The sequence below is a fragment of the Lepidochelys kempii genome, chromosome 3 (genome assembly GCF_965140265.1).
Source record: "Lepidochelys kempii isolate rLepKem1 chromosome 3, rLepKem1.hap2, whole genome shotgun sequence".
In the NCBI taxonomy this organism is placed as follows: Eukaryota; Metazoa; Chordata; order Testudines; family Cheloniidae; genus Lepidochelys; species Lepidochelys kempii.
In genome coordinates, this window is record NC_133258.1 from 113,400,867 (window position 1) to 113,428,850 (window position 27,984).

At 41.7% G+C, this 27,984-nt stretch overlaps 2 protein-coding genes across 2 annotated transcripts; both read right to left on the reverse strand.

Annotated features, from left to right (window-relative positions):
• Positions 1-1,346: 1,346 nt before the first annotated feature.
• LOC140909109 (uncharacterized) lies at positions 1,347-4,108 on the reverse strand. The gene is made up of 2 exons (XM_073337616.1): positions 2,782-4,108; positions 1,347-2,194 (listed from the first exon to the last, which is right to left on the reverse strand). The coding sequence occupies exons 1-2, from the start codon at positions 3,353-3,355 to the stop codon at positions 1,674-1,676; spliced, it is 1,095 nt and encodes a 364-aa protein (XP_073193717.1). The 5' UTR covers positions 3,356-4,108; the 3' UTR covers positions 1,347-1,673.
• Positions 4,109-4,206: 98 nt separating this feature from the next.
• Positions 4,207-20,708, reverse strand: NUP43 (nucleoporin 43). Its single transcript, XM_073337614.1, has 8 exons — positions 20,418-20,708; positions 19,072-19,194; positions 18,714-18,791; positions 15,900-16,080; positions 12,874-13,009; positions 11,968-12,119; positions 8,518-8,640; positions 4,207-5,399 (listed from the first exon to the last, which is right to left on the reverse strand). The coding sequence occupies exons 1-8, from the start codon at positions 20,535-20,537 to the stop codon at positions 5,188-5,190; spliced, it is 1,125 nt and encodes a 374-aa protein (XP_073193715.1). The 5' UTR covers positions 20,538-20,708; the 3' UTR covers positions 4,207-5,187.
• Between the last annotated feature and the right edge of the window lie 7,276 nt (positions 20,709-27,984).

Genomic DNA, 27,984 nt, shown 5'->3' on the forward strand with positions numbered 1-27,984 from the left:
CACACCCTTTGTTGATTTTAGCTCCCTGAAGCCAACCCTGTAAGCCGTGTCGTCAGTCGCCCCTCCCTCCGTCAGAGCAACGGCAGACAATCGTTCCGCGCCTTTTTTCTGTGCGGACGCCATACCAAGGCAAGCATGGAGGCCGCTCAGCTCACTTTGGCAATTAGGAGCACATTAACCACCACACGCATTATCCAGCAGTATATGCAGCACCAGAACATGGCAACGCGATACCGGGCGAGGAGGCGACGTCAGCGTGGTCCCGTGAGTGATCAGGACATGGACACAGATTTCTCTGAAAGCATGGGCCCTGACAATGCATGCATCATGGTGCTAATGGGGCAGGTTCATGCTGTGGAACGCCGATTCTGGGCTCGGGAAACAAGCACAGACTGGTGGGACCGCATAGTGTTACAGGTCTGGGACGATTCCCAGTGGCTGCGAAACTTTCGCATGCGTAGGGGCACTTTCATGGAACTTTGTGACGTGCTTTCCCCTGCCCTGCAGCGCATGAATACCAAGATGAGAGCAGCCCTCACAGTTGAGAAGCGAGTGGCGATAGCCCTGTGGAAGCTTGCAACGCCAGACAGCTACCGGTCAGTTGGGAATCAATTTGGAGTGGGCAAATCTACTGTGGGGGCTGCTGTTATGCAAGTAGCCCACGCAATCAAAGATCTGCTGATATCAAGGGTAGTGACCCTGGGAAATGTGCAGGTCATAGTGGATGGCTTTGCTGCAATGGGATTCCCTAACTGTGGTGGGGCTATAGACGGAACCCATATCCCTATCTTGGCACCGGAGCACCAAGCCGCCGAGTACATAAACCGCAAGGGGTACTTTTCGATAGTGCTGCAAGCTCTGGTGGATCACAAGGGACGTTTCACCAACATCAACGTGGGATGGCCGGGAAAGGTGCATGATGCTCGCATCTTCAGGAACTCTGGTCTGTTTCAAAAGCTGCAGGAAGGGACTTTATTCCCAGACCAGAAAATAACTGTTGGGGATGTTGAAATGCCTATATGTATCCTTGGGGACCCAGCCTACCCCTTAATGCCATGGCTCATGAAGCCGTACACAGGCAGCCTGGACTGTAGTCAGGAGCTGTTCAACTACAGGCTGAGCAAGTGCAGAATGGTGGTAGAATGTGCATTTGGACGTTTAAAGGCGCGCTGGCGCAGTTTACTGACTCGCTTAGACCTCAGCGAAACCAATATTCCCACTGTTATTACTGCTTGCTGTGTGCTCCACAATATCTGTGAGAGTAAGGGGGAGACGTTTATGGCAGGATGGGAGGTTGAGGCAAATCGCCTAGCTGCTGGTTACGCACAGCCAGACACCAGGGCGGTTAGAAGAGCACAGGAGGGCACGGTACGCATCAGAGAAGCTTTGAAAACCAGTTTCATGACTGGCCAGGCTACGGTGTGAAAGTTCTGTTTGTTTCTCCTTGATGAAACCCCCTGCCCCTTGGTTCACTCTACTTCCCTGTAAGCTAACCACCCTGCCCTCCTCCCTTTAATCATTGCTTGCAGAGGCAATAAAGTCATTGCTGCTTCACAGTCATGCATTCGTTATTCATTCATCACACAAATTGGGAGATGACTACCAAGGTAGCCCAGGACGGGTGGTGGAGGAGGGAAGGAAAATGCCACACAACACTTTAAAAGTTGACAACTTTAAAATTTATTGAATGACAGCCTTCTTTTTTTTGGGCAATCCTCTGTGGTGGAGTGGCTGGTTGGCCGGAGGCCCCCCCACCGCGTTCTTGGGCATCTGGGTGTGGAGGCTATGGAACTTGGGGAGGAGGGCGGTTGGTTACAGAGGGGCAGCAGTGGCAGTCTGTGCTCCAGCTGCCTTTGCTGCAGCTCAACCATACACTGGAGCATACTGGTTTGGTCCTGCAGCAGCCTCAGCATTGAATCCTGCCTCCTCTCATCACGCTGCCGCCACATTTGAGCTTCAGTCCTGTCTTCAGCCCGCCACTTACTCTCTTCAGCCCGCCACCTCTCCTCCCGGTCATTTTGTGCTTTCCTGCACTCTGACATTATTTGCCTCCACGCATTCGTCTGTGCTCTGTCAGTGTGGGAGGACAGCATGAGCTCGGAGAACATTTCATCGCGAGTGCGTTTTTTTTTCTTTCTAAGCTTCACTAGCCTCTGGGAAGGAGAAGATCCTGTGATCATTGAAACACATGCAGCTGGTGGAGAAAAAAAAAGGGACAGCGGTATTTAAAAAGACACATTTTATAAAACAGTCGCTACACTCTTTCAGGGTAAACCTTGCTGTTAACATTACATACATAGCACATGTGCTTTCGTTACAAGGTCGCATTTTGCCTCCTCCCACCGCGTGACTACCCCCTCAACCTTCCCCCCTCCCTGTGGCTAACAGCGGGGAACATTTCTGTTTAGCCACAGGCAAACAGCCCAGCAGGAATGGGCTCCTCTGAGTGTCCCCTGAAGAAAAGCACTCTATTTCAACCAGGTGACCATGAATTATATCTCACTCTCCTGAGGATAACACAGAGAGATAAAGAACGGATTTTGGTTGAATGCCAGCAAACATACACTGCAATGCTTTGTTCTACAGTGATTCCCGAGTACGTGTTACTGGCCTGGAGTGGTAAAGTGTCCTACCATGAAGGAGGAAATAAGGCTGCCCTCCCCAGAAACCTTTTCAAAGGCTTTAGGACTACATCTAGGAGAACCGCAAATGCCAGGGCAAAGTAATCCTTTCACATGCTTGCTTTTAAACCATGTATAGCATTTTAAAAGGTACACTCACCAGAGGTCCCTTCTCCGCCTGCTGGGTCCAGGAGGCAGCCTTTGGTGGGTTCGGGGGGTACTGGCTCCAGGTCTAGGGTGAGAAACAGTTCCTGGCTGTCGGGAAAACCGGTTTCTCCGCTTGCTTGCTGTGAGCTATCTACAACCTCCTCATCTTCTTCGTCCCCAAAACCTACTTCCGTGTTGCCTCCATCTCCATTGAAGGAGTCAAACAACACGGCTGGGGTAGTGGTGGCTGAACCCCCTAAAATGGCATGCAGCTCATCATAGAAGCGGCATGTTTGGGGCTCTGACCCAGAGCGGCTGTTCGCCTCTCTGGTTTTCTGGTAGGCTTGCCTCAGCTCCTTCAGTTTCACGCGGCACTGCTTCGGGTCCCTGTTATGGCCTCTGTCCTTCATGCCCTGGGAGATTTTCACAAAGGTTTTGGCATTTCGAAAACTGGAACGGAGTTCTGATAGCACGGATTCCTCTCCCCATACAGCGATCAGATCCCGTACCTCCCGTTCGGTCCATGCTGGAGCTCTTTTGCGATTCTGGGACTCCATCATGGTCACCTGTGCTGATGAGCTCTGCATGGTCACCTGCAGCTTGCCACGCTGGCCAAACAGGAAATGAGATTCAAAAGTTCGCGGTTCTTTTCCTGTCTACCTGGCCAGTGCATCTGAGTTGAGAGTGCTGTCCAGAGCGGTCAGAATGGAGCACTCTGGGATAGCTCCCGGAGGCCAATACCATCGAATTGTGTCCACAGTACCCCAAATTCGAGCCGGCAACGTCGATTTAAGCGCTAATCCACTTGTCAGGGGTGGAGTAAGGAAATCGATTTTAAGAGCCTGTTAAGTCGAAAAAAAGGGCTTCATTGTGTGGACGGGTGCAGGTTTAAATCGATTTAACGCTGCTAAATTCGACCTAAAGTCCTAGTGTAGACCAGGGCTTAGAAATAAAATTGCAAAGAAGAATGACTTTCCCAGAGCCACAAGGCAAATGAGCAGACTAGAACTCAGATTGTGTGACTTCCTGTCCTGTAGTCTTACCAGCCACGCAATCACTCAGACTGTGCATTTTGTAGCTGAAAGGCTAGCTACTCACCATTGTATCCAGATGAAGATATTCTAGTGTACTCATGGACTGATTGGACTGCAATGGGATTAGAGGGTGCTCTACACATGAGAGAAGTCAAGCTATTAGGGCATAATAACTAAGGTCCCAATCCCACAAGGTAATTTGTGCAGGAGGCCCATGGTTCCAGTGTGGAACCACATTGTGGGACCTTAAAGTGGGCATGGTGCATATTAAGATCAACTTCTATCAGTCAATTGTAACACCAAACTAAGCCAAAAATAAGTTGTTTCGCCTCCTACAAAATGGCCATTCAAAATTATCTTTCACTTTATAATAAAAGCTAAGGCATAAGAACGAGTAATCAAAATTCTGGTGGAAAAAATATTTATTAAAAACATTGTAGAAAGGGCTCCTTGTTACAAAAGCTAGTATTGAATAATAATATTGAAAAGTTAGGCGTTTTTATGATAGCTGTTGGGTAACACTTAGATTTAGTACTCCATTAATTTGGACAAAATTCATGACTAAAGCTTTGTCAAAAATTGTTTATCATATGAAATTAACCTTAATAGGATAATGCTTGTCAGATGTCTGTCCAGCACCCATAAAGACTAACTTATAAACAATTTTTTCAACAAATCAGAAGTGTACAGGCACAATGTCCACATCAAATTTTAACGTGCCTATATCAGTGTTGTTAGCATTGTCTTAGATTACTACAGCTTCAAGATTTTTAGACTCTTATGGGACTTAACCATTCACCATTTAAAACAGTCCTTTTTGCATTTCACTTAACTCTGTTTCCCTTTCTAGTTGTCATGCACCAGCATAACAATTGCATTTCTAATAGTGTCTGGGGATCTTTAAATATAAAAATTTCAAATAAAAAAAAGTAATATTTCTTCTTTAAAAGAACATAAGAATCCTAAATTTTGGCCTTGAATGAATACTTTAGTGTTATTACAGTAGCATGAACATTAAGGGACTTCAAAGCTATCATAACACCCTTAGACCATTTAAAATACAATTTATTTCCCTACTGATTGTTTTTTTTTGCTTGCCAAATAAGAAATGCAAAAGGTAGTGGGCAATAAAGAAGGGTGCACTTACATAACATATGGTAAATGCTATTTCATTCACTGGATGCATAAGCATCAATGGTGATGGAACAGTTCTCAAGAGCCTTATATAGCTTGTTTTCCCTCTGCATTACTAGGACTGCATTAAAGGCCCCTATGTTACAGGCTTCTGTAAAAGATTTCATTTTTAAAAAATTGGAATCCTCAGGACCTTTCCTGCTAGTTCTCAAGGTAGTTAAACTACTTAAGAGTGTCGCTTCAAAGTATATTCAAGCAAAAAGGTGCCTGTTAACATAAATGGCTTCTGCATCAGTACCACATACTAGACAGGGTCCTAAAACATCCAAGCTATTCACAGATAATGTCTGATTTGGAACTAAATTGGTGATCTCCATGCGGTCCTTGGTAGGATTGTTGCTTAGCCAGGCACTTATTACAGACTGGTTAGCAGTGTGTGATAGCAGTGTAGTACTTCTTCCACCTAAACAAAAAACAAACAAAAAAAAGAACCAGTTAGCTTTGATTTTATTTACTTTAATTCAGGATTGGGGTGGCATATTAAGCATTCAGCGAAAATGGTGGAATACCAAAGTCTGCGTTTCAGATTGAATTGATTTGATGGGCTTAGATGAGTCTCCAGTGGACCAAAAAATATTTTGCATTATTTAACTGACAGAAGTCAGTCAGAATAGCTAGTTTTTACTAGCTTTTTACCAGATCTCCCCTCAACTGAGAGCTAATGCCATCATAACAGTAAGGAATCACCTTCCTAGGGTACAATGAGAAATAACATATTAACCTCCTGATTAACTAACTTGCACAGATCCAAGCTTGATTTCAGTTTGAAAGAAGTTTGCTTAGAAGGTATTTTCCTATGTTTATTGCTGCTTTAGATTTGTGTTTAAGATACTGATCCAAATCATCCCATCCCATACTCCCCACCCCCCCCAAATTTCCTGCTTATCCTTTACATAGGATACAGCTGGTTTTGACTTTGCTATGGAAAGAAACAGTCACAAATTTCACAAAATCAGAATTATGATTTCATTACAAGATTAAGATTGGAGGAAGAGATAGACTGAGGGAAAAACTATTTGTTTAGAATCCAGGGTATGTAATAGGCAAACCTGGTACAACTGAGAAGCAGAGTGCAACTAGATTTATTATTTAGTCTCAGTTATATCAGCTTTCCCTGATATAGAAATCCCTCAAACCTCTGAGCCCAGGAGAGAGGAGGATTTACTTCACAAGAAAATCTGAATATTTTCCCTATTTTTAGGTACAGTAATGTTTTGTACTAGAAATTTCCAGTGTATTTTACAACAACACTATGTTGTGAGTTTTGTTTCTACATGGAGGTGGAATTTTGTACTCCAGAAATGAGGACAAGAATGAAAACAGAAGGCAGCAGAATCTGACCTTCTTAGTATTAAGTCTCATTTTTCATTAAAATATGTTTTCCCCTACAATGATTTGTCTATAGGGCTGTCGATTAATTGCAGTTAACTCATGCACTTAACTCAAAAAATTAATCATGATAATTGCAGTTTTAATCACACTATTAAACAGAATATCAATTTAAATGTATTAAATATTTTTGGATTTTTTCTACATTTTCCAATATATTGATTTCAATTACAACACAGAATATAAAGTGTACACTGATCACTTTCTATTATTTTTCATTACAAATATTTTCACTGTAAAAATGATGAAGAAATAGTATTTTTCAATTCACCTCATACATGTACTGTAGTTTGATCTCTATCGTGAAAGTGCAACTTACAAATGTAATTTTTTTGTTGTTACATAATTGCACTCAAAAACAATGTAAAACTTCAGCGCCTACAAGTCCACTCAGCCCTACTTCTTATTCAGCCAATCACTAAGAGAAACATTCGTTTACATTTATGGGAGGCAATGCTTCCTACTTCTTATTTACAATGTCACCTGAAAATGAGAACAGGCATTCACATGTAGCCAGCAATCGCAAGATATTTACATGCCAGATGCACTAAAGATTCATCATGTCCCATCATGCTTCAACCACCATTCCAGAGGACATGCATCCATGCCGATGACAGACTGTGCTCGATAACGATCCAAAGCGGTGTGGACCAACGCACGTTCATTTTCATCATCTGAATCAGATGCCACCGGCAGAAGGTTTTTCTTTTTTGGTGGTTCGGGTTCTGTAGTTTCCGCATCCGAGTGTTCTCTTTTAAGACTTCTGAAATCATGCTACACACCTCGTCCCTCTCAGATTTTGGAAGACACTTGAGATTCTTAAGCCTTAGGTCGAGTGCTGTATCTATCTTTAGAAATTTCACATTGATATCATCTTTACGTTTTGTCAAATCTGCAGTGAAAGTTCTTAAAACAAACATGTACTGGGTCATCATCCGAGACTGCTAGAACATGAAATATATGGGGGAATGTGGGTAAAACCGCAGGACACTCCCCCAAGGAGTTCAGTCACAAATTTAATTAACACATTTTAATGAGTGTCATCAGCATGTCCTCTGGAATGGTGGTTGAACCATGACGGGATATGATGAATCTTTAGTGCATCTGGCATGTAAATATCTTGCGATTGCTGGCTACATGTGAATGCCTGTTCTCACTTTCAGGTGACGCTGTAAATAAGAAGGAGGAAACATTACCTCCCATAAATGTAAATGAACTTGTTTCTCTTAGCGATTGGCTGAATAAGAAGTAGGGCTGAGTGGACTTATAGGCTCTGAAGTTTTCCATTGTTCTATTTTTGAATGCCTTTTTTTGTACATAATTCTACATTTGTAAGTTCAACTTTCACACTAAAGAGACTGCACTACAGTACTTGTATGAGGTGAATTGAAAAATATTTCTTTTTACAGTGCAAATATTTGTAATAAAAAATATAAAGTGAGCACTGTACACTTTGTATTCTGTGTTGTAATTGAAATTATTACATTTGAAAATGTAGAAAACATCCAAAAATATTTAAATAAACGATATATTATTATTGTTTAATAGCGCGATTAAGTTTTTTAATCACTTGGCAGCCCTATTTGTCTAGTTTATTAGACAAGACATTTCCTTCAACAGGTATATAAAAAGTCTTCCATTTAGTCTCTAATAGATTTGTCCAGTTAAAAGACAGACAATTCCCTTATTCATAGTTCAGTTTCCTTATGTCCTTATTACAGTATTCCAGAATCTTATCCATACCATTCTTTAAGTCTCCCTCAAGGATATATGCAGTTATATGGCATTTAGTGCCCTTCCAAATCAATAAAGCTATGATTTTTGGAAAGTGAACTGGATTTAGCTGTGAAAATTCTAGGTGTGCCCCTTGACCCATTGTTGGTGAGTGCACTCACATCGGATATGAGGTAATATTTAAGGAAACAAGTGAAAGCCCTGAAATTCTCTTGAAGAGGACCACTAAGACCATCTCTTTCTAATAAGAAATAATCATACTCCCATCTTCAACAGCCCTCAATATAAATGATCAGAGTACGGAATAGTGCCCTCAAGCCAATTAATTAACTACTCTGCACGAACTCAGCCTAAGATCTTCACCTTCCTAAAAGGAAATTTGCATCAAAAATACTTACCTTGATGGAAAAAAGATGGCTTTTCTGATACATCTGTGGAGGTATCCCAATGCCAAAGAGAGCCATCTTCAGAACATGTAAATAGGTGATCTGGGTTGGAAGGATGGAAGTGAACTTCCCACACTACAAAAGTCAAGCAATTCATGTTTATTACCCATGATTATATAAACAAATCTATATTAAAATAATATCAAAGAGTTTGATTCTCCAAGAAAACAAGGAAATTCCAAATCAAGGTGTTCAGTGTAACTCCTCACTCAATGTACTGGAGATGAACTAAACTGTCTATAGAGCTTCCATTCTGTCTTAACACCCACCAAACCAAAACACAAAACAAAATTAAAACCACACAACCCATACACAAAACCCCCACTTCTTTTGCAATCATTTCTCGGTCATTGCAGAGGCACTGGTGCACCTCAGTCCCTCCTATTCTCTGCCTGTGGCACATCAACAACTTGGCCTCCTCGGAGCTGTAATACTTTGGTCTAATTTCAATTGTTGGGTTTAACGGTTGCTGGGTGGTGTTGATAGCCTGTGCCATACAGGAGGTCAGGCCAAATGATTTGAGATTCCTTCTGGCCTTAACCTCCATAACTGACTCAACTTTTAACTGTCACTGTTCTAAATAATATCTGAGATTACTTTATTTGAGCATAAGCTTTCGTGAGCTACAGCTCACTTCATCGGATGCTGTAGCTCACGAAAGCTTATGCTCAAATAAATTGGTTAGTCTCTAAGGTGCCACAAGTACTCCTTTTCTTTTTGCGAATACAGACTAACACGGCTGCTACTCTGAAACCTGAGATTACTTTATTTGAAAGACTAAAGAATTTTCTCCCTGGTTTACATTGTGCATCATGTATACCCAGTTTCACTGTTTCCCCTGGTTTTGTGGGTCTCTTCTCCTATCTGAAGTTGAATCATCTATTCTACTCCCAGCAATGTGCTAGGTGCCTCATAAAACAAGGCAAAAAGGTCCCCGTCTCGAAGAATTTACAATCTAAATTTAGATAGACAAAAAACAAACAAGAAGGGGAAAGGACACAAAAATAGGAATGCATTAACTAAGCTATATACACTTCATAAGACTGTATACTTTCCTCCATTCACCTTAATGTTTAAGTTACCTGTGTCCTGCCACACCAAAATTCAATTTGCTTACTTAAAAGTGGAATATATTTTAAAACCCATTTGTATTAGAAGAGAACCCATACTATTGTATCAACTTTCATGAAGTGTCACACATGAAATGTTAGAAAACAAATGCAAGATACAGTAAAATCTCATTAGTTTGCACCAATGGGGGAAATCCAGTGCAAGTTAATGAATGCCAGGACAGGGCAGATGTAAGCGAGAAATAACGCTACTATACTTGCATAATCTTTTCTTGTTATTGAGATCAGTGGTAAGACAAAGACCACCAGAGCCAGGTTATCTAGCCAGTACTTGCTGTAGCTCAGATGGAGTTGTGGAAGAGATCATAGAATCATAGAATATCAGGGTTGGAAGGGACCCCAGAAGGTCATCTAGTCCAACCCCCTGCTCGAAGCAGGACCAATTCCCAGTTAAATCATCCCAGCCAGGGCTTTGTCAAGCCTGACCTTAAAAACCTGTAAGGAAGGAGATTCTACCACCTCCCTAGGTAACGCATTCCAGTGTTGCACCACCCTCATAGTGAAAAAGTTTTTCCTAATATCCAATCTAAACCTCCCCCACTGCAACTTGAGACCATTACTCCTCGTTCTGTCATCTGCTAAAAGATGCTAGTAGGCTTCTGTAGGGTGGACCATCAGAAGCCAAGAACTGGACTACTGTCTTTCTAAAAGGTGCACAGGCATAAACCTGATACTTTCACAATCTGCACACTAACTCCCTCTTTACTTATTGCCCCCAAGAGGGCTGTTGGAGCAGCATAGACCAACCTGACCGTACCCTCCGACTCATCAACACTTTTGTATCCGTCTCCCATACTTGACAGCATGCAATTTGATTAGCCAGTAGATTTAATATCACATGCATCACTCTACCCACAGCTAGAACCTGGCTAATATATCAATAAGCAAGCCCCCAAAGTTATGGTTAGTGTGAATTTTTGGGCAAAGTTATACATTCAATGCAATGGATATACAGAAAACTGGTAGCTTTTCCCCTGCCTCACCCTATTCAAATTAAGAAGCTGAGTGTAGTAAGTGTACATTTTCCCCTGTAAGTCAGTGGTTCTCAAACTTTTCTTTTTCGCGGACCACTTGAAAATTGCTGAGGGTCTCGGCAGACCACTTAATGATCTTTCTAAATGTTATTTGTACCATTAGCTATTGTAAAGCACTTTGGAAAAAGCGCTATATTTAAAAAAAACAACAATAATTAATGTTTGTTTTGTTCTACAAACAAAGGAGGGCCATCTCTCCCTGGCAGCTGCAGCCCTGGGGCTGGGGAAAGTCACCTCTTCCTCTGGCCGCCACAGCCCTGCAAGTCCCTAATTCCCCCCACCCCTCTCTTCTTACCCCACTTCCCCCTGCCACTTACCCCCTATTCCTCCCAAGGCTGCCACCTCACATGTACTTCTTTTCCAGGGTCCAGACACCTAATTAGTGGAGCCACGCCTGCACAGCTCCACTAATTAGGTGGGTGGTCCTTCATTCTCTTGTGTGGCCGCCCAGGCGCGCACCTTCGAGGGAACTATCTGCAAACCACCTGAATGGACCACAGTTTGAGAACCTCTGCCATAAACTAAGTTGACATTTAGACGTAAAAGGCAACGTTCTCAAAAAATCTTCCGTCCCACTGAAAGTCAATGGGACTTATGATCTTAAATGACGTAGGTGCTTTTGAAAATTTTACCCCAAATCTTTAAATACATTTCTGCAACTCTCAAGGAATATTTCCAGCACAATGTTGTGAAAAAGAGCTACTCCCTCATAGTTAATGCTCTCAGAATTGCCAGTAGAAGTGGTTATGTTTCATCATTTGAGGGTACATCCCAACCACAAAAACGAACGAAAAAAACCTATCCCAAAGAATATTTTTAGAAACTATTTTTTTAAGTTTCTCTCTTGACTCAGTTGCACATTTTCAAATTTGTCAGTTACTATAATCCTGCTCTCGGTGCTTATGTGATTCCTATCAAATGTTAATAGATGTTACACGAGCAAAGGACCACCAATATGCAATTCTTATAGAAACACACAGAGCAATATATGTTTAAAGGCATTATAAGATGCGTTAGACAAAACACAAACCACTTGCTCAATTCTATTTCTTGATTGACTAGACTTTTAGTTAGCCATAACATACAACATTAACCAGCTCCTGTTAGACAAAGAATAAGCCTGGAAGCAAACTGTGTCGATGAACGCACATTTAGTAGCTATAACACAAAAAAGCAGTGTTTAAATATTTCTGGACAAGATTTGGAGATACAATATCTGTTTCTCTTTAGGTTCTTACTTTCAGCTTCATGAGCATTGAGCAGGGACACTGGCATGCTGCCTTGTCTAACATCCCAGATACTCAACATTCCATCTTGGCCACCTGTAGCTACAATATGCTGCTGGTTGGGATGCCTGTCAACACAGTGTAGTGGAATTCTGTCACCTGTCCTGTGAAGAGGGGGAAAACAAAAATAATTTCCTGTTCAAACCATTTTTCCCTCCCAAAGTATTATACTGTTGATCATAATTAATATAATTACCAATTTTGATGTATAATTACCAGGAGTATCTTACTACTGAGGCTAGAACAATTTAACACCCACTGGAACTTGTTTTTTTTATTAAGTTATTGACCACTAATTAGAGAGGCACCAGGCTCTGTACCTTGTGGTTTATTATTGACCACCTACAAAAGCTTAATAAATATTTCACTAGAAGTGTAAGGGTGCTTTGTGGTAAGAAGTACAGATAAACTTATATTTACAAAGGGTTGTTACACATCCATTCCTAATTCCAATTCTAACACACAATAGGCTGCAAAGGGAGTTTTAGTCACTCACCCACTAGATAAGCCTGATTCTCCATTGACATCAGTGGGATTCTGATCAGGCCCTATATTTCAATTTCTTACCTACCTCACAAAGCACAGGGAATTAGTGTTCATAAAGCACTCTGAAGGCTAAAAGTACCAAGTGTTACACAATGCGGTTTTCCTAACCAGAAATCTACTGTATTCAGAGGAGATGGGAGAAAAATTTCTATAGATGTAAACACTGCAGTTCTCCAATTACAATATCCAAATTCAATTATGTATCACCTGTTATCAAGAAAGTATAGTCCAAGAGATTTATATGCAATAGATTTTGTTTTCTTGTTTAAGATGTCTTTACTGGAAAATACAAGCTGAAAATAAAAAGCTTACAAGGAAAATATTTGAGATGGCTCGTTTCTTTGCTGTCTGAAGTCCCATATTTTTAACTGTCCAATTGAATTTACTGTCAAAATCTCAGTTGTGCGAAGGAAAGTCACTGCATGGAGTGTACTGCTATCTGCGTTTTCTGCGAGAGGAAGAGATTAGGAAAATATTGATTAAACAACGAATGTTTCAAACTAAGTGCTTGCATTATTAACATCTATTTTCATTTTATCTGTCAAAAACCCATGGTCTGCAGATTAAACTTCACCAGTTTTCAAAGCAGCTGCTCTTGAAACTCACTGCTAAGAACATCCTTCCTCCCCCTTTATATATAATAGAGTTTTCCAATATGCTCTAGCTTCCTCTATGTCCACAATGTGTTTGTATTGATACACCATCTCCCGAAGTCTATCGAGGAAGCCATTTCCCTAACCTGAATTCCCTACTATGAGTTTGTTTAAACAAAGTTATTGAACCAGATTTTTAATTTTATTTTTACTGGGTTTACAAAAAATTAAGTAATACTTGAAGGTACATAGGAAAAGATATGCATGTTCTACAGACCATCTAGTTTGTTACTGACAGTCAGGTTATTGGTCTGTGCTTTATAAATTGAATTATTTTAGAAGAATCAGATCTAATTTTTGACTTGGGAAGATTTACTACAAGTGGTTGACAAAAGGAAGTCATTTAGTCAGTGTTTGTGGCATGCGCCATTGCTTTGCAACAGACCTTTTCAAAAAGGATATATTGTATATCCCAAGTCCATTGTTTCACAACTGGAGGCTGTGAAGCTTTTCATAGTGTGATTCTGTGTTCCATAAGAGCCACAACTCCAGCTACTATGATAAATTAAACAGCTGTCTACAAAAGGATTTCAGTGCCATTTCATCAATCTTTACCAATAGGTGACTTATTATTCAATCACCACCACCTACAGGATGCCCATCCAGCAGGTCATCTGTCCTTCAATAGGTCTTCTCTACAACAGCACCGCCCACTATTGTTAACCCCATAGTTAGGGTTAAAAATATTTGTTTTTCATTAAAATATTTCAAGAGTACTTTACGAATACCATCATTTACCTTCAGAGATGAAAGCCAAATCTAGCAGCATTTGGTCACTCTTTTGGAGTTTAGAAGACAGTGCCTTAATTGACTGACTTACGCTATGTGTCCTTATTAACTTATGTTTTCTGTATTGCTCATACTTTGTTTTTTACTGTAATGGAATAGTGTGTATAAAACGTGTACTGGTCTCCTTTTTAGATGCTTTTGCATTGTACTTGTTAATTCATGCTTAAGATGAAACAAAAATTCTTCAGGAGGTATCCCTGTTTTTCTTTTATGGAGATTACCTGAATTGTATAGCTATCATGTTAAGCATGCATTTAAATGAATGTGTTCTTTTGTGTTCAGCTGAGAGTAGACAACCAGAGAATATTCTTTAAAAGTGAACTAGACTACAGTTTGTGCATACTGCACAAACACAGGAAAGGCCAATTCCATTAAAACTTCAGCATATACTAACTACAAGAAGAATTTAGAAAGTTTGCACCCTTTTAGCATGACTTAATATCTGCCTTTTATATATTTACATAGACTTCCCCTCTAGTTTTTCTTCTGAAGATAGTAGCTTTGCAATCTATTCAATCAGAAATAGAGAGGAATTACATTCCTGAACAATGTGCTTATTCATAAATAAATTAGAACAGCAGTTAGCACAGTTGCCCAATTGAAGTTTATTAAGTTCAACTTCAATTGCATATTAATTTAGTGTGTATTTCACTTTGAAATTTCACTGAAGGCTATTTCTTATAGGGAACCCCATCTTGAGACCATTCCGATATATCCTCTCATTTCCCCTATCCATACTAGAGAAGCAAGTTTTGCTCATCCACTGAGTGTCACTTAAGACAAGTTTCACTGACAAGGAAATTTGTCCATACAATCTAAACAAAAAATACATTCTGGCACATTATTTCTTTTCCCCACATACTCTGTCTCTTTATAAAAAACTATTTCCCTTTTATTTCTATTTCCCTATTATTCCCTTTTGTGTTCTGATGTATATTAAGTGCATGCCCTGCAGCAGAACTTACTGCAAATTGTCATAATTTAGCACTTTACTATTTAGCATATATTGGACATATTAGCTAAACAGTAAATTCCCCTTTTATTAGGAATTAGTGGTAAATAATCCTATATCTATATTTCAGTTTTTTTTAACAGTAAGATTTTTTTAAGTGTGCAGAATTTATGTGGGTTAAATCATCTGAACAAAACAATTACACATTTAATACGATGTCTGTTATAAATCGTCACCCTGTCTCGTGTTCCATAGCAGAGACAGAAATAGAATTCTCGGTCTAGAAGAGATTAAAAATCTCTTACAGGAATTCCCAACGGAACATTACCATCCCCATCACATATTTTTAGGATACATCTTGTATATTTCTATAGTGTCTTTCACATAAGACGATCCCAAAACACTTTGCCCATTAGCTTACTCATTATAGTTTGGATTCCTTCATCTACCAAAAATGCAACTACATCTGGGGTGAATCACAACAGCTGTTTAACAGTGCAATTTCAGATAAAAAGTGAAACATACCACGTCCAGCTGGAACTGCCTGGGAAGTAAAAGAATGTTATCAACTTAACAAAAAAAAACCCTGAAAATATTTTTAGATACCATTTAAGTGGGGGACTTACTCAATATTACTGTAACAGAAAGATTAGAGAAACGTTTATTTTTCAGTTTGTTTACTTTGTAAATTTCACTTCTTATATGGTTGTTTCTTTTGTGTGAATGGGGTTTTCCCCACAGACAGAAAATGTAATTGCAAAACCAGAGAAAATGGCAAGAGAACTGAAGGACCAATATAGTACCAGAAGCTAATTTTTTTAATTTATAGTGTTCCTTTAGGTAGACATAAAACAAAAACATTCCTACATTTTTGGACTGTCACCTGATGAGTAGAGACTGAAATTCTTTAGACCACATTTGTTAAAAAGGATTATTTGGCCTACCTATAGTTCTCACAGCCTCCCTGTGGTCAGCTCTGAAAAGATTTATTCGACCATCTTCTCCAACAGTGACAATTTCTGGGTTGTTGCAGATGACCCCTGTACATGATGCTCCACCATAGAAAGGGGTATCTGGATCCACATGGTAATGGGCCCTCTCCCATTGTTGGTTTACAGATAAAGTCTAAGAAGTAAAGAGGAGAATTTATCAATAGTACTAACCAACAATCCTGTGACGCTGTTAGAGACCAAAGCTTCTGAAATATTTAAAGAAGTTGGATCAGAAACTAGTTCTGATACAACCAGGGCACACACTACATTATTTCAAGGGTTGTTCACATCATTACAGATCAGATCTGTCATTCCCCTTTAATCCCCAATGCACAACCCTGCATTGCAGCCACTATCCTTCTGGGCATGATGGACCAGACCAAGCTCTCTTCTCAGCTCCATCACTGGAGCTTCCTAACAGAGACATGTTGAATAGCAATAGCTCTAGAAAGCGTAAGAATCCTGCCAGACAAGAAACGGAATCTATTTACATATTTATTTTTATGATCAGAGACATGTATTTCAACACAGTGATATTTATCAGGGATATAGGGTCTTCATGAGGTCTGGATACTGAGCATAGACTTTTGAGATCAAATAATTGGTTTATGGCAGTAAAGAAGTCAATTTATTGCCAAAAAACCCTCTCTCATTTAGTTGTTCTCAGAACTACACAATAAAGTAAAACAAATACTGAAAGTTAATTTACGGGTGGAACTGTAGAGTTCTCAGATATTGCCTGTCTTTCTATCAGACAGCATGTTCATCAGGAAATAAATCCAACAGTTACGAAACATCCTGTTTAGCTAAGTGTGTACTTGCTTTATAAATTCAGGTTATATCTAAGTTCTAGACTCATACATGTTCTCTTTAAAAACAAAACAAACAAAAAACAACAAATAGGCCAATATTCTTTCAGAAGTATGGCAACTACTACACAAATCAAGTAACATACCATTGTAACTTTTATATATGCATAAACATTCAATGAACAGACTATTTGCCGACATATTCATGAAAGGAAGGAGTCTGTCTAGAACAGAGATGGGCAAACTACATCCCGTGGAACCCTCCTGCCCAGCCTCTGAGCTCCTGGCCCAGGAGTCTAGCCCGGGCCCTTGCCCCGCAGCCTCAGCACGCCATTCTGCCGGTGTATCTAGTGTAGTGCTCCATGTAGGAATGTGCTACTGATAGCAGTTATGGAGAGCAATTTACTACACTACACCAGTGCAACGCTCTGGGCAGCCAGCCACCAGTGCTCTGTGGTAAGGGGCCGGGGGTGTTGGATAGAGGGCAGGGGAGTTCGAGGTGGTGGTCAGGGGGCGGGGGTGTGGATGGTGTCGGGGAACGGGGGTGGGGGGTTGAATGGGGGGTTGGATGGGGTGGTGGGGGGCAGCACAGCCACCTCTAACCTGCCCTCCATACAATTTCTGAAACCCAATGTGGCCCTCAGGCCAAAAAGTTTGCCCGCTCCTGGTCTAGAACATGGCTCTTCATATAATCCTACATGAGTCATCTGTCAGACAACCGTAAGGTCCGCTGGATGGTTTAGATGAAATAAAGGGCCCAAAGATGTTAACATGACCCAGTCACTATTCAACACCGAACAGTACTAAACAAGGCCTGGAGTTTTGGTATACATACACCAGCTTAGTACCATGGCAAACACACCATTAAAAATCCTTTTAACCTTTTATTAAAAGATACATGAGACAGAAAAACAGTTAAAGCATTTGAAATGTAAAGTATTAAGTAAGGATTTTATTTTAACAAGCTTTCTTGCTCCCTTTCCTTTTAACTGGAGAAAGGAAAACCCCCTTCTTTGACAGTCTCTTATATGGTATTAAAAACTGTAATAACTTCCCTTTTGGGGGAAAAGAAAAGAAGCTGGTTAAAATGGTCTGAACTGTCGTTGCTGCTGTTGTTCAAGTCCAAAACTTTCAGGGAAAAAAGAAGAGGTTAATTGAGGTGAGCTGCAGCGGTTGTCAAAGTCCAATCCCATTTCATTCTAGGTAGGGTTTGGGATTCAGCTAGAACTGAGTGAGGTGGTGTTGTCATCAGTATTCTTCTCTTTGGCTTGGTCTGATCAGAACATCACTCAGGTTTAGGACAAAAAAGTTCCAGAGTGCAGAAGACAGTTGGGGGTGACAGCCATGATGGTGGAGCTTGCTCCAGTTGCTGTCATCTGTTTTTATTTTTGTTTTTTCCACACAAAAAATTCTCTTTTAATGACCCAAAAAGGGAACAATCGGTGGAATACCCCATTCCCTCATTATTTTGTTTATTAATTAGACTTAGTATTTGACACACCATTTTTGGATTAACAACTTTTGGCTTTACATTCTGTGTTGAACATAATTCAAAGATTGTGTTAAAATTATACTTGTTAACTTGTCCTTTTTGTTTAGACTAATTTAGTTATGCTATCTGCTTTTTATATCTTTTCCTATTACCATTTGTTATTATGGGTTATTGCAATCTCTTATGAACGTATGCATACTTTCTACAATAAAGTTCACAATTTAGGTAAATGTGTAAGCCCAGTTGTTACCACAGGTCCATTTATATAAGTACTATCTGACTATTCTCCATATTTTAAAAATTAGCCTAATTCTTGCTTTACAGATTTTAGTACTCATGAGTTCATTTGCTTCACGTTTTGATAGTTCTGAGAAGTCATGTCTCTGTTAACACTGAAATGATTTGTACTATAAGCAAGGAGCAGCTGAAACCAAGTGCAAGTTATGTCTACAGCAAGTTATTTACCTGATTATTTTGATGGTGACGGAAAATTGTTACATTTCCTGTTGATGAAGCAGCTACAATTCTTTCCTGGTCAAAAAACTAAGAAGAAATATTTTAAGCTTGCTACAGTTTGAGGACATTATCACAGAAACACAAGTGATTTGAATTTGCAGCAGTCTTACTCATTGTTAGATAATCTCAGAATGTACACATGCAAAAACTGATGTTTGGAAATTGATTTACACAATAACCCCCAGGAAGAAATTATTTCATTCTCAATATTCTGATATTCTATTGATACTTAAAATTTTCTTAAAAAGTGGTGTTAAATCCTTATTAAAAAAAGAAAAACAACAGCCATTGAATATAACTATTTTACCTGCATGTCCATAACATCACCATGGTGTCTGATATCGCATAACAGCTGTGGTTCTCCTTGATACTCCCCATTGGGACCCAAACTTCCAAAGTCTCCAACAGACCAAACAGAGATCTTGTTTTCCTGTATGACAAGAGTGAAGCTAGCTTATTTTAAAATATTCTAAGACACTCTTGTCAATAAGTCAGCTGAGACAAGGTGGGTGAGAACATTTTTATTGGACTAAATTCTGTTGGTAAAAGAAACAAGCTTGTCTTTTTGAGCAAGTTGGTCCAATAAAAGATATTACCTCATCCACCTTCTCTCTCGAATATCCTGGGACCAACAAACACATCTACAGCTACGCCAGAAACAATAAGTCAGCTCAACTTTTTCTCTCTTCCCAAAGAGACTACCTTGGGAAAATAAACAAGCTGATGTATTTTCATAGAGGTAGATTAAATACATTCAAAGCACCTGGAGAAAATTAACATACCATAATTTTTTGTACTTACACAGCTTATTAATCCTGCAAAATGCTAAGCAATTAATGGAATCTACATAACCAATTAAATGCAGCTCTCTCTAAGGAGAAGAGAGCCAATCAACCAGCACACACCAAAAGGAAGAGGAATTTTTGGTCGTGGAACTAGGCAAAGAAACAAACACACAGTGTCCAGCAAGGAGCTTTAGCCTTCATGAAGAGAAACCAGGAACTTAGTTCTTAAAACCTCACACAACTCGATGTATGGTGCTCAATTTATTGAACTGAGAAAGATGAACGTCTCTGTTCAACCTACCAGGAATTGAAAATACTGAATGCATCCGATGAAGTGAGCTGTAGCTCACGAAAGCTTATGCTCAAATACATCTGTTAGCCTCTAAGGTGGCACAAGTCCTCCTTTTCTTTTTGCGGATACAGACTAACGCGGTTGCTACTCTGAAACCTGAAAATACACAGAGAACCACGCCGGCCCCGGCGCAGGAGGCTTCGAGGAGGTCCCAGCGCTTCAGCACCAGAGGCAGAGGCAGCGCCAGCGCCCGCGCCCCCCCCGCAGCGTGGTGAGGCGGAGGGTCCGGGCACAGCTCTGAGGGTGGGGGACCCGCTGGGCACCGCCGCAGCACGAGGCGCAGCACCCCGCGGCTTGTACCGCTGTTACACACTCGCGCCGCTCGGCCGCCTCTCAGCCTGCCCGGGGGGGGGGCAATAAAGGGCGCGAGCCAGGCAGAGCCGAGCGAGCCACACGTTCGCGTAACGGCCACAGGAACTGGGGCCCGGCCACACGGGCAGGGGCGCGGCAGCAGCACGAGCCGGGGCGGGAGGGGATTTGGGGGCGCAGCGCGCGGGGCTGCCCCGGGGCCGGTACCTCGTTGTCCCAGGAGCCGGTAGCGAAGAGCTCGGGCGGCTGCAGGGCGGCAGCGGGCACCGGCCGCCAGCGAGTCTTACTGATCTTCTGGGACACGAACTTGGCGGAAAAATCCTCCATGACGGCAGCAGCGAGAGACACCAGCCCTACGGAGCGGTAACCAGCTTCGACCGCAGCACCCCGCTGGGCTCCCGCCTCTTCCTCCCCAAACAGTCTCGCGGATTGGCTGAAGCCGCCCGGTAGACGGCGGCAGCGGAAGGACAAACCTCCTCCGCGGTGGCGGCTGCGCTCAGACGCGGGCGGGAACTGCTGGGGTGGGGGGAGATGAAACGTTGCCTGGGGGCGGGGCCGCGCTGTCAGTCCTGCCTGCTTCCCGAGGCAGGTTCGTGCGCCTGTGTCACTTTGCACTGATAGCGCATCCAAACCCAAACAGGGCTGCACAAAAATCTCAAACAGGATCCCCGCTGTCCACATTTACGGTGTAGGGTGCCAGAGCTGGACCTGCTGATTAGCCAGTAATACCCAACACTTCATGAGAGAAAAGCATAGATAGCCCTTGGAGAAAAAGGAAGGGCCGGTTTCACATCTGCACTTCAACTGTCAGGTCAACATTTTCAGAAGAGTGCGTTGGTGTAAAGGTCAACAATGCAGACAGAGCTTAGCACTACGAAGTCCAACACTGTTATCATACTAAATTATTCCAAGGCCAGAAGGGACCATTATGATCTAGTCTGACCTCCTGTATAAAACAGCCATAGAACTTCTTCAAAATAATTCCTAGAGAATATCCCTTTGGAAAATATCCAATGATGGAGAATCCACCATGATCTTTGCTAATTGCGGACTATAGTTAATTACACTCAGTGTTAAAAATTTACACCTTATTTCCTGTTTGAATTTGTCTGGATTCAACTTCTAGCCATTAGATCATGTTATACGTTTCTCTGCTAGTCTGAAGAGCTCATTATTAAATATTTGTTCCCCATGTATACACTTGGAGACTTCAATCAAGTCACCGGTTAACCTTCTGTTTGTTAAACTAAATAGATTAAGCTCTTTGAGACTATCACTAAAAGGCATGTTTTCTAATCCTTTAATCATTCTTGCAGCTCTCCTTTGAAGCTTCTCCAATTTATCAACATCCTTCTTGAACTGTGCGCAGTGGAACTGGGCACAGTATTCCATCAGCAGTCACACCACTACCAAATATAAAGGTAAAATAACCTCCCTCTTCCTAATTGAGTTAAGTCCAAAGCAGACTGTGGAGAGTTACAAAGGGATCTCACAAAACTGGGTGACTGGACAACAAAATGGCAGATGAAATTCAATGTTGATAAATACAAAGTAATGCACATTGGAAAACACAATCCCAACTATACATATAAAATGATGGGATTTAAATTAGCTCTGACTATTCAAGAAAGAGATCTTGGAGTCGAGGATAGTTCTCTAAAAACATCCACTCAATGTGCAGCGGCAGTCAAAAAAGCTAACAGAATGTTGGGAATCATTAAAAAAGTGATTGATAATAAGGTAGAAAATATCATATATAAATTCATGGTATGCTCACATGTTGAATGATGTGTGTAGATGTGATCAATCCATCTAAAAAAAGATATACTGGAATTGGAAAAGGGCAACAAAAATGATCAGGGGTATGGAATGGCTTCCATATGAGCAGAGATTAATAAGTCTGGGGACTTTTCAGCTGGGAAAAGAGATGACTAAGGGTGGATATGATAGAGGTCTATAAAATCATGACTGGTGTGGAGAAAGTAAATAATTAAGTATTATTTAATCCTTCTCATAACACAACTAGGGATCACCAAATGAAATTAACATTAACCATAACATAATTAAATTAACCATAAAATTAAATTAACCATTAAATTAAACCATAACATAATTAAATTAACCATAACATAACTAGGGATCACCAAATGAAATTAATAAGCAGCAGGTTTAAAACAAACAAAAGGAAGTATTTCTTCACACAACGCACAGTCAACCTGTGGAACTCTTTGCCAGAGGATGTTGTGAAGTCCAAGACTATAACAGGGTTAAAAAAGAATTAGATAAATTCATGGTGAGTAGGTTCATTAATGGCTATTAGTCAGGATGTGCAGGGATGGTGTCCCTAGCCTCTGTTTGCTAGAAGCCAGGAATGGGCAACAGAGGATGTATCACTTCATGATTACCTGTTTGTTCATTCCCTCTACAGCACCTGGTATTGGCCACTGTTGGAAGACAGGATACTGGGCTAGATGGACTTTTGGTCTGACCCAATATGGCCATTCTTATGTTTTTATGTTCCCCTGTTTATGCATCCCAGGATTGCATTAGCTTTTTTGGTCACAGCATCACACAGCGAGCTCATGGGTCCCAAAAGGTGGACTGCTACCATGTAACATACTGTAGGTCAGTGGTCTGCAACCTCTTTACACCCAAGATCACTTTTTGAATTTAAGGACAAACCAGGATCTACCCCGCCCTTGGAGGTTGTTTGAATGCAGGAGGGGGGCTCTGGGCTGGGGCAGAGTGTTGGGGTACAGGAGGGGGGGTGGGATCCTGGCTCTGAGAGGGGGTCAGGTCTGGTGCCGGGGTTTGGGTACAGGAGGGGGTTCAGGGTGCAGGAGGGGGTATAGGGTGCTGGCTCTGGGAGGAGGGTCAGGGCTGGGGCAGGGGGTGCAGGAGGGGGTTTGGGGTGCTGGTTCCGGGAGGGGGCTGGGGTGTGGCCTCCCGCTGGGCAGCACTTACTGCAGGCTGCTCCCGGTTGGCGGTGCAGCGAGGCTAAGGCCAGCTTCCTGCCTGCCCCAGCCCCACGCCGCTCCCGGAAGGGGCTGATGCGCCACTGTGGCTCCTGGTGGGACACATGGCTCCGCGCACTGCCCCTCTCTGCCGGCACCACCCCTCAGCTCCTATTGGCCACAGGTCCCCATTCCCAGCCAATCGGAGCTGCTGGGGGCAGGAGCAGCACACCCAGACCCACCCTACCCCTTCGTCCCCCGGGGCCGCTCTGGCCACTTCTGGGAGTGGCATGGGGCTGGGGCAGGCAGGGAGCAAGCCTGCTTTAGTGGCAGCCCCGCTACACCATTGGAGATCGCAATCGACTGGGAGAGTCCCCAGGATCGACCAGTCAATTGCAATCGACCAGTTGATGACCACTGCTGTAGGACAAGGCCAGCAGTTCTAACATTAAGTCACTATCAACAGTCCTTCAGGTCACAATCAATGCTAGGATAAATATGTTGAGACAGCTCTTTTAGCACTTATGACAAAGGTCAGTATGAGGCTTCAAAACACAGCTGCTCTGGAGGGGACAATGTAGGTTCTACAAATCATGTAGTCAAACTTCAAACAGTCTGGAGGACTCTGGAGTACACAAACTGTTTTACTGTTAATATCTTATTTAGGGTTGCCAATTTTGATTGTATGTATTCTTGGAGGTTTCATCATATGACATGATCTTTAATTAAAGATTAAACTTTAATTCTTGGCGACTCCAGGACAGTTCTGGAAAGTTGGCAATCCTAGTCTCATTCCTGCTAAATCCATGGAGTCAAAAAAAATTGTTATTTTTTCTGTATTTATGGTTATTTCTTTGCTTCATGAAGATGTGGTCTTCATTTAAATAACTTATGTCCAAGGGTTTTTGGGAGGAAAGGCAGAGGGTAGTAAGTGGCAGTGTATTCATTTGTTTAAGAGAAAGAGAAGGACTTGAATGCATTCTGGTTCTTTACAAAGAATATTGGCATAAAATGTATTCTGTTTTTCTGTTTACTGAATGTAGTTACCAAACATTTTCTGGGATATGTACATAATTATAGGGGAAGCTGGTAGCAACACCTTGATTTTGGTTGTCTAACACTTTCCATTATTATAAAAATTTACTAAAACCTTTTTTGGAGAAGCTCTAACATCTCACTTGTTTGCAACAGGTCTCTGAAAATTCTGCATGCAAAAAGCTGTTGGCCTAGAGAACTGCCTTCTCTTTGTCCCATGGAATTCCATTCAGGTTTAGTTGAGTTGTAAACAATTAAAATCACCATATCCCTTCTCTCACTTGCATTCCTCAAGAATAGTTTGGCAACATGATAAATGTGAGTATTGTGACAGATTTGGAACGGTTCTGTAATATTTTTTGAATAATATACGTTCTATATGTAGTGTAGTTGTAGCTGTGTTGGTCCCAAGGATATGAAAAAGACAAGGGAAGTGAAGTAATGTCTTTTATTGGAACAACTTCTGCTGGAGACAGAGGCAAGCTTTCGAGCAGCTCAGAGCTCTTCTTCAGGTCTGGGAAAGGAACTCCCAGCATCACAGCAAAATGCAAGGTGGAACAGATTGTTTAGCATAAGTAGTTAGCACACATTGTAAGGGACTATTCAAGGTACAGTGGCCTTACCTGTTAAGACCTCTGCAGTCACAGGACAAAAGAAGGGGTTAGTGGATTACAGATTGTTGTAATAAACCATAAATCCAGTGTCTCTGTTCCATACATGATTTTCAGCATCCAGCAGTGTAATGAATTTAAGCTCCCAGGCTCATCTTTTGAAAGTGTTGTGAAGGTTTCCTTTGAGGATGAGGCTGGAGAGGTCAGATATGGAGTGATAGCTTTGTGAAAAGCGTTCACCCATAGATGATAGGGTATTTTTGTATGTTATCATTTTCCTGTGTGAGTTAATTTGAGATCATAGTGTTTGTATGGTTTCACCCACATAGTTGTTGGGGCAGTTAGTGCACTAGATGAGGTATACCACATGTTTTAGTAGGCATAGGTAGAATCATAGAATATCAGGGTTGGAAGGGACCTCAGGAGGTCATCTAGTCCAAACCACTGCTCAAAGCAGGACCAATTCCCAATTTTTGCCCCAGATCCCTAACTGGCCCCCTCAATGATTGAACTCACAACCCTGGGTTTAGCAGGCCAGTGCTCAAACCACTGAGTTATCCCTCCCCCCTGGATCTTGAAAGCTGAGGTGTCTGGGGTGTTGATCACTATGCCAGTGGAGATATGTCTGCAGGTTTTGCATCTGTTGTCCTGGCAGGGTCTGAAGCTACTTTGAATTGGTGTGTCCTGGTGTGTGGGGAGCTTGCTTCTGGTGATGATCTTGGAAAGGTTGGGAAGTTGTTTGAAGGCCAAAAGTGGGAGTTCAGGAAAGATATCTTTCATGATGGGGTCCCCATCGAGTATGGGTTGTAGTTGTTTGAAGATACCTCGTCTGGGTTCCAATGTGGGGTGGTAGGTATTGATCATTGTAGCAGTGAAGATATGTCAACAATCTGTAACCCACTCATTAACCCCCTCTTTTTGTCCTATGAGTGCAGAAGTATTAACAGGCCACTCCGCCTTGAATTACCCTTTACAATATTGTGACACTGACAGACCAGCCAACCTGTGTATGACCCATAAGCATTTAACAGAAGGCATTATAATTGTAATCAAGGCAATCTACTTGCATGAGAATTTCAAAGAGATGTACTAGACTAGCAATCATCAACTCATTTATTTGTGGTAACAGAAATCATGGATAGATGCTAAGAGTATTCATTTGTGTTTACCTGTATCTACAAAAAGAACAGGAGTACTTGTGGCACCTTAGAGACTAACAAATTTATTTGAGCATAAGCTTTCATGAGCTACAGCTCACTTCATCTAGTTAGAAGTTTAACAATGTAACCAGATTAGTTTGTAGATGCTAATTTCCTTTGATGTCTTAATTGCCTTAATTATGTATGGGACTGTGTCCAGTTAACTTTAAGATCAAAATGTAAGATACTGCAGGAAAACTAATAATATTATGACAGGTTTCAGAGTAGCAGCCGTGTTAGTCTGTATCTGTAAAAAGAAAAGGAGTACGAGTGGCACCTTAGAGACTAACCAATTTATTTGAGCATAAGCTTTCGTGAGCTTATGCTCAAATAAATGGGTTAGTCGCTAAGGTGCCACAAGTACTCCTTTTCTTTTTAATAATATTATCTACATTGTCTTCAGTTTAACTATCTCTGTTATTTGCCTTATGTTAATACGTTAATGAGTGTAACTAGTTTACCTGTGTATGCATAGGAAATAGAAGATCATCTTCAAAGCAAAGGTTGACACCGCCTGCTGTGACAACGAGGCATGTCAGCCTGCTAGAAGAGCTATAAAAGAAAAGCCCCAAGCCTAATCCTGTCATCTCTCATCTGCTTAAATTTTGAACAGGGAAAGTATACATGGTAAAATGGAGATCTTCCAAATAACTATTTGGAATGTCCTGGATAATGCATGTAAAGACTTTAACAGACTTTACATCTAAACTAAACATCTAAATTTGGATTCTGACCTGTTGGGATGATTCCAGAGAGATTTTTACAAACCAGCAGTTCATTCCATCACTACTCTGATCCTGAACTGTGAACACTAAAAGTCATTTGTCTGTGTATTGTTCTTTTAACCAGTTGTACCTCTCTTCTTTCTTTTTCCTTTTAATATTAAACCTATTATTAGGACCTTTACTTCGGTGCAGCTGCACTGCTGTTAGCTCTGCAATGTAGCCATAGCCTAAGACTTCAGAGCTTGGTCCAATGTAAATTTGGCATTTCCTAATTGTGCAGTCCAATTTAATGTCGATTTTTGTATGTCATTGAGGGTATGTCTACACTACGAAATTAGGTCGAATTTATAGAAGTCAGTTTTTTAGAAATCGGTTTTATATATTCGAGTGTGTGTGTCCCCACAGAAAATGCTCTAAGTGCATTAAGTGCATTAACTCGGCGGAGCGCTTCCACAGGACCGAGGCAAGCGTCGACTTCCGGAGCGTTGCACTGTGGGTAGCTATCCCACAGTTCCCGCAGTCTCCGCTGCCCATTGGAATTCTGGGTTGATATCCCAATGCCTGATGGGGCTAAAACATTGTCGCGGGTGGTTCTGGGTACATATCGTCAGGCCCCCGTTCCCTCCCTCCCCCCGTGAAAGCAAGGGCAGACAATCATTTCGCGCCTTTTTTCCTGAGTTACCTGTGCAGACGCCATACCACGGCAAGCATGGAGCCCGCTCAGGTAACCGTCACCCTATGTCTCCTGGGTGCTGGCAGACGCGGTACGGCATTGCTACACAGTAGCAGCAACCCCTTGCCTTGTGGCAGCAGACGGTACAGTACGACTGCTAGCCGTCATCGTCATGTCTGAGGTGCTCCTGGTCGCCTCTGTGAGGTCGATCAGGAGCGCCTGGGCAGACATGGGCGCAGGGACTAAATTTGGAGTGACTTGAGCGGGTCATTCTCTTTAGTCCTGCAGTCCTATTGAACCGTCTTATGGTGAGCGGGCAGGCGATACGGACTGCTAGCAGTCGTACTGTACCATCTTCTGCCAGGCAGGCAAGAGATGAGGATTGCTAGCAGTCGTATTGTACCATCTTATGCCAGGCAGGCAAGAGATGAAGATGGCTAGCAGTCGTACTGCACCATCTTCTGCCAAGCAGCCATGAGATGTGGATGGCATGCAGTCCTTCTGCACCGTCTGCTGCCAGCCAAAGATGTAAAAGATAGATGGAGTGGGTCAGAACAAGAAATAGACCAGATTTGTT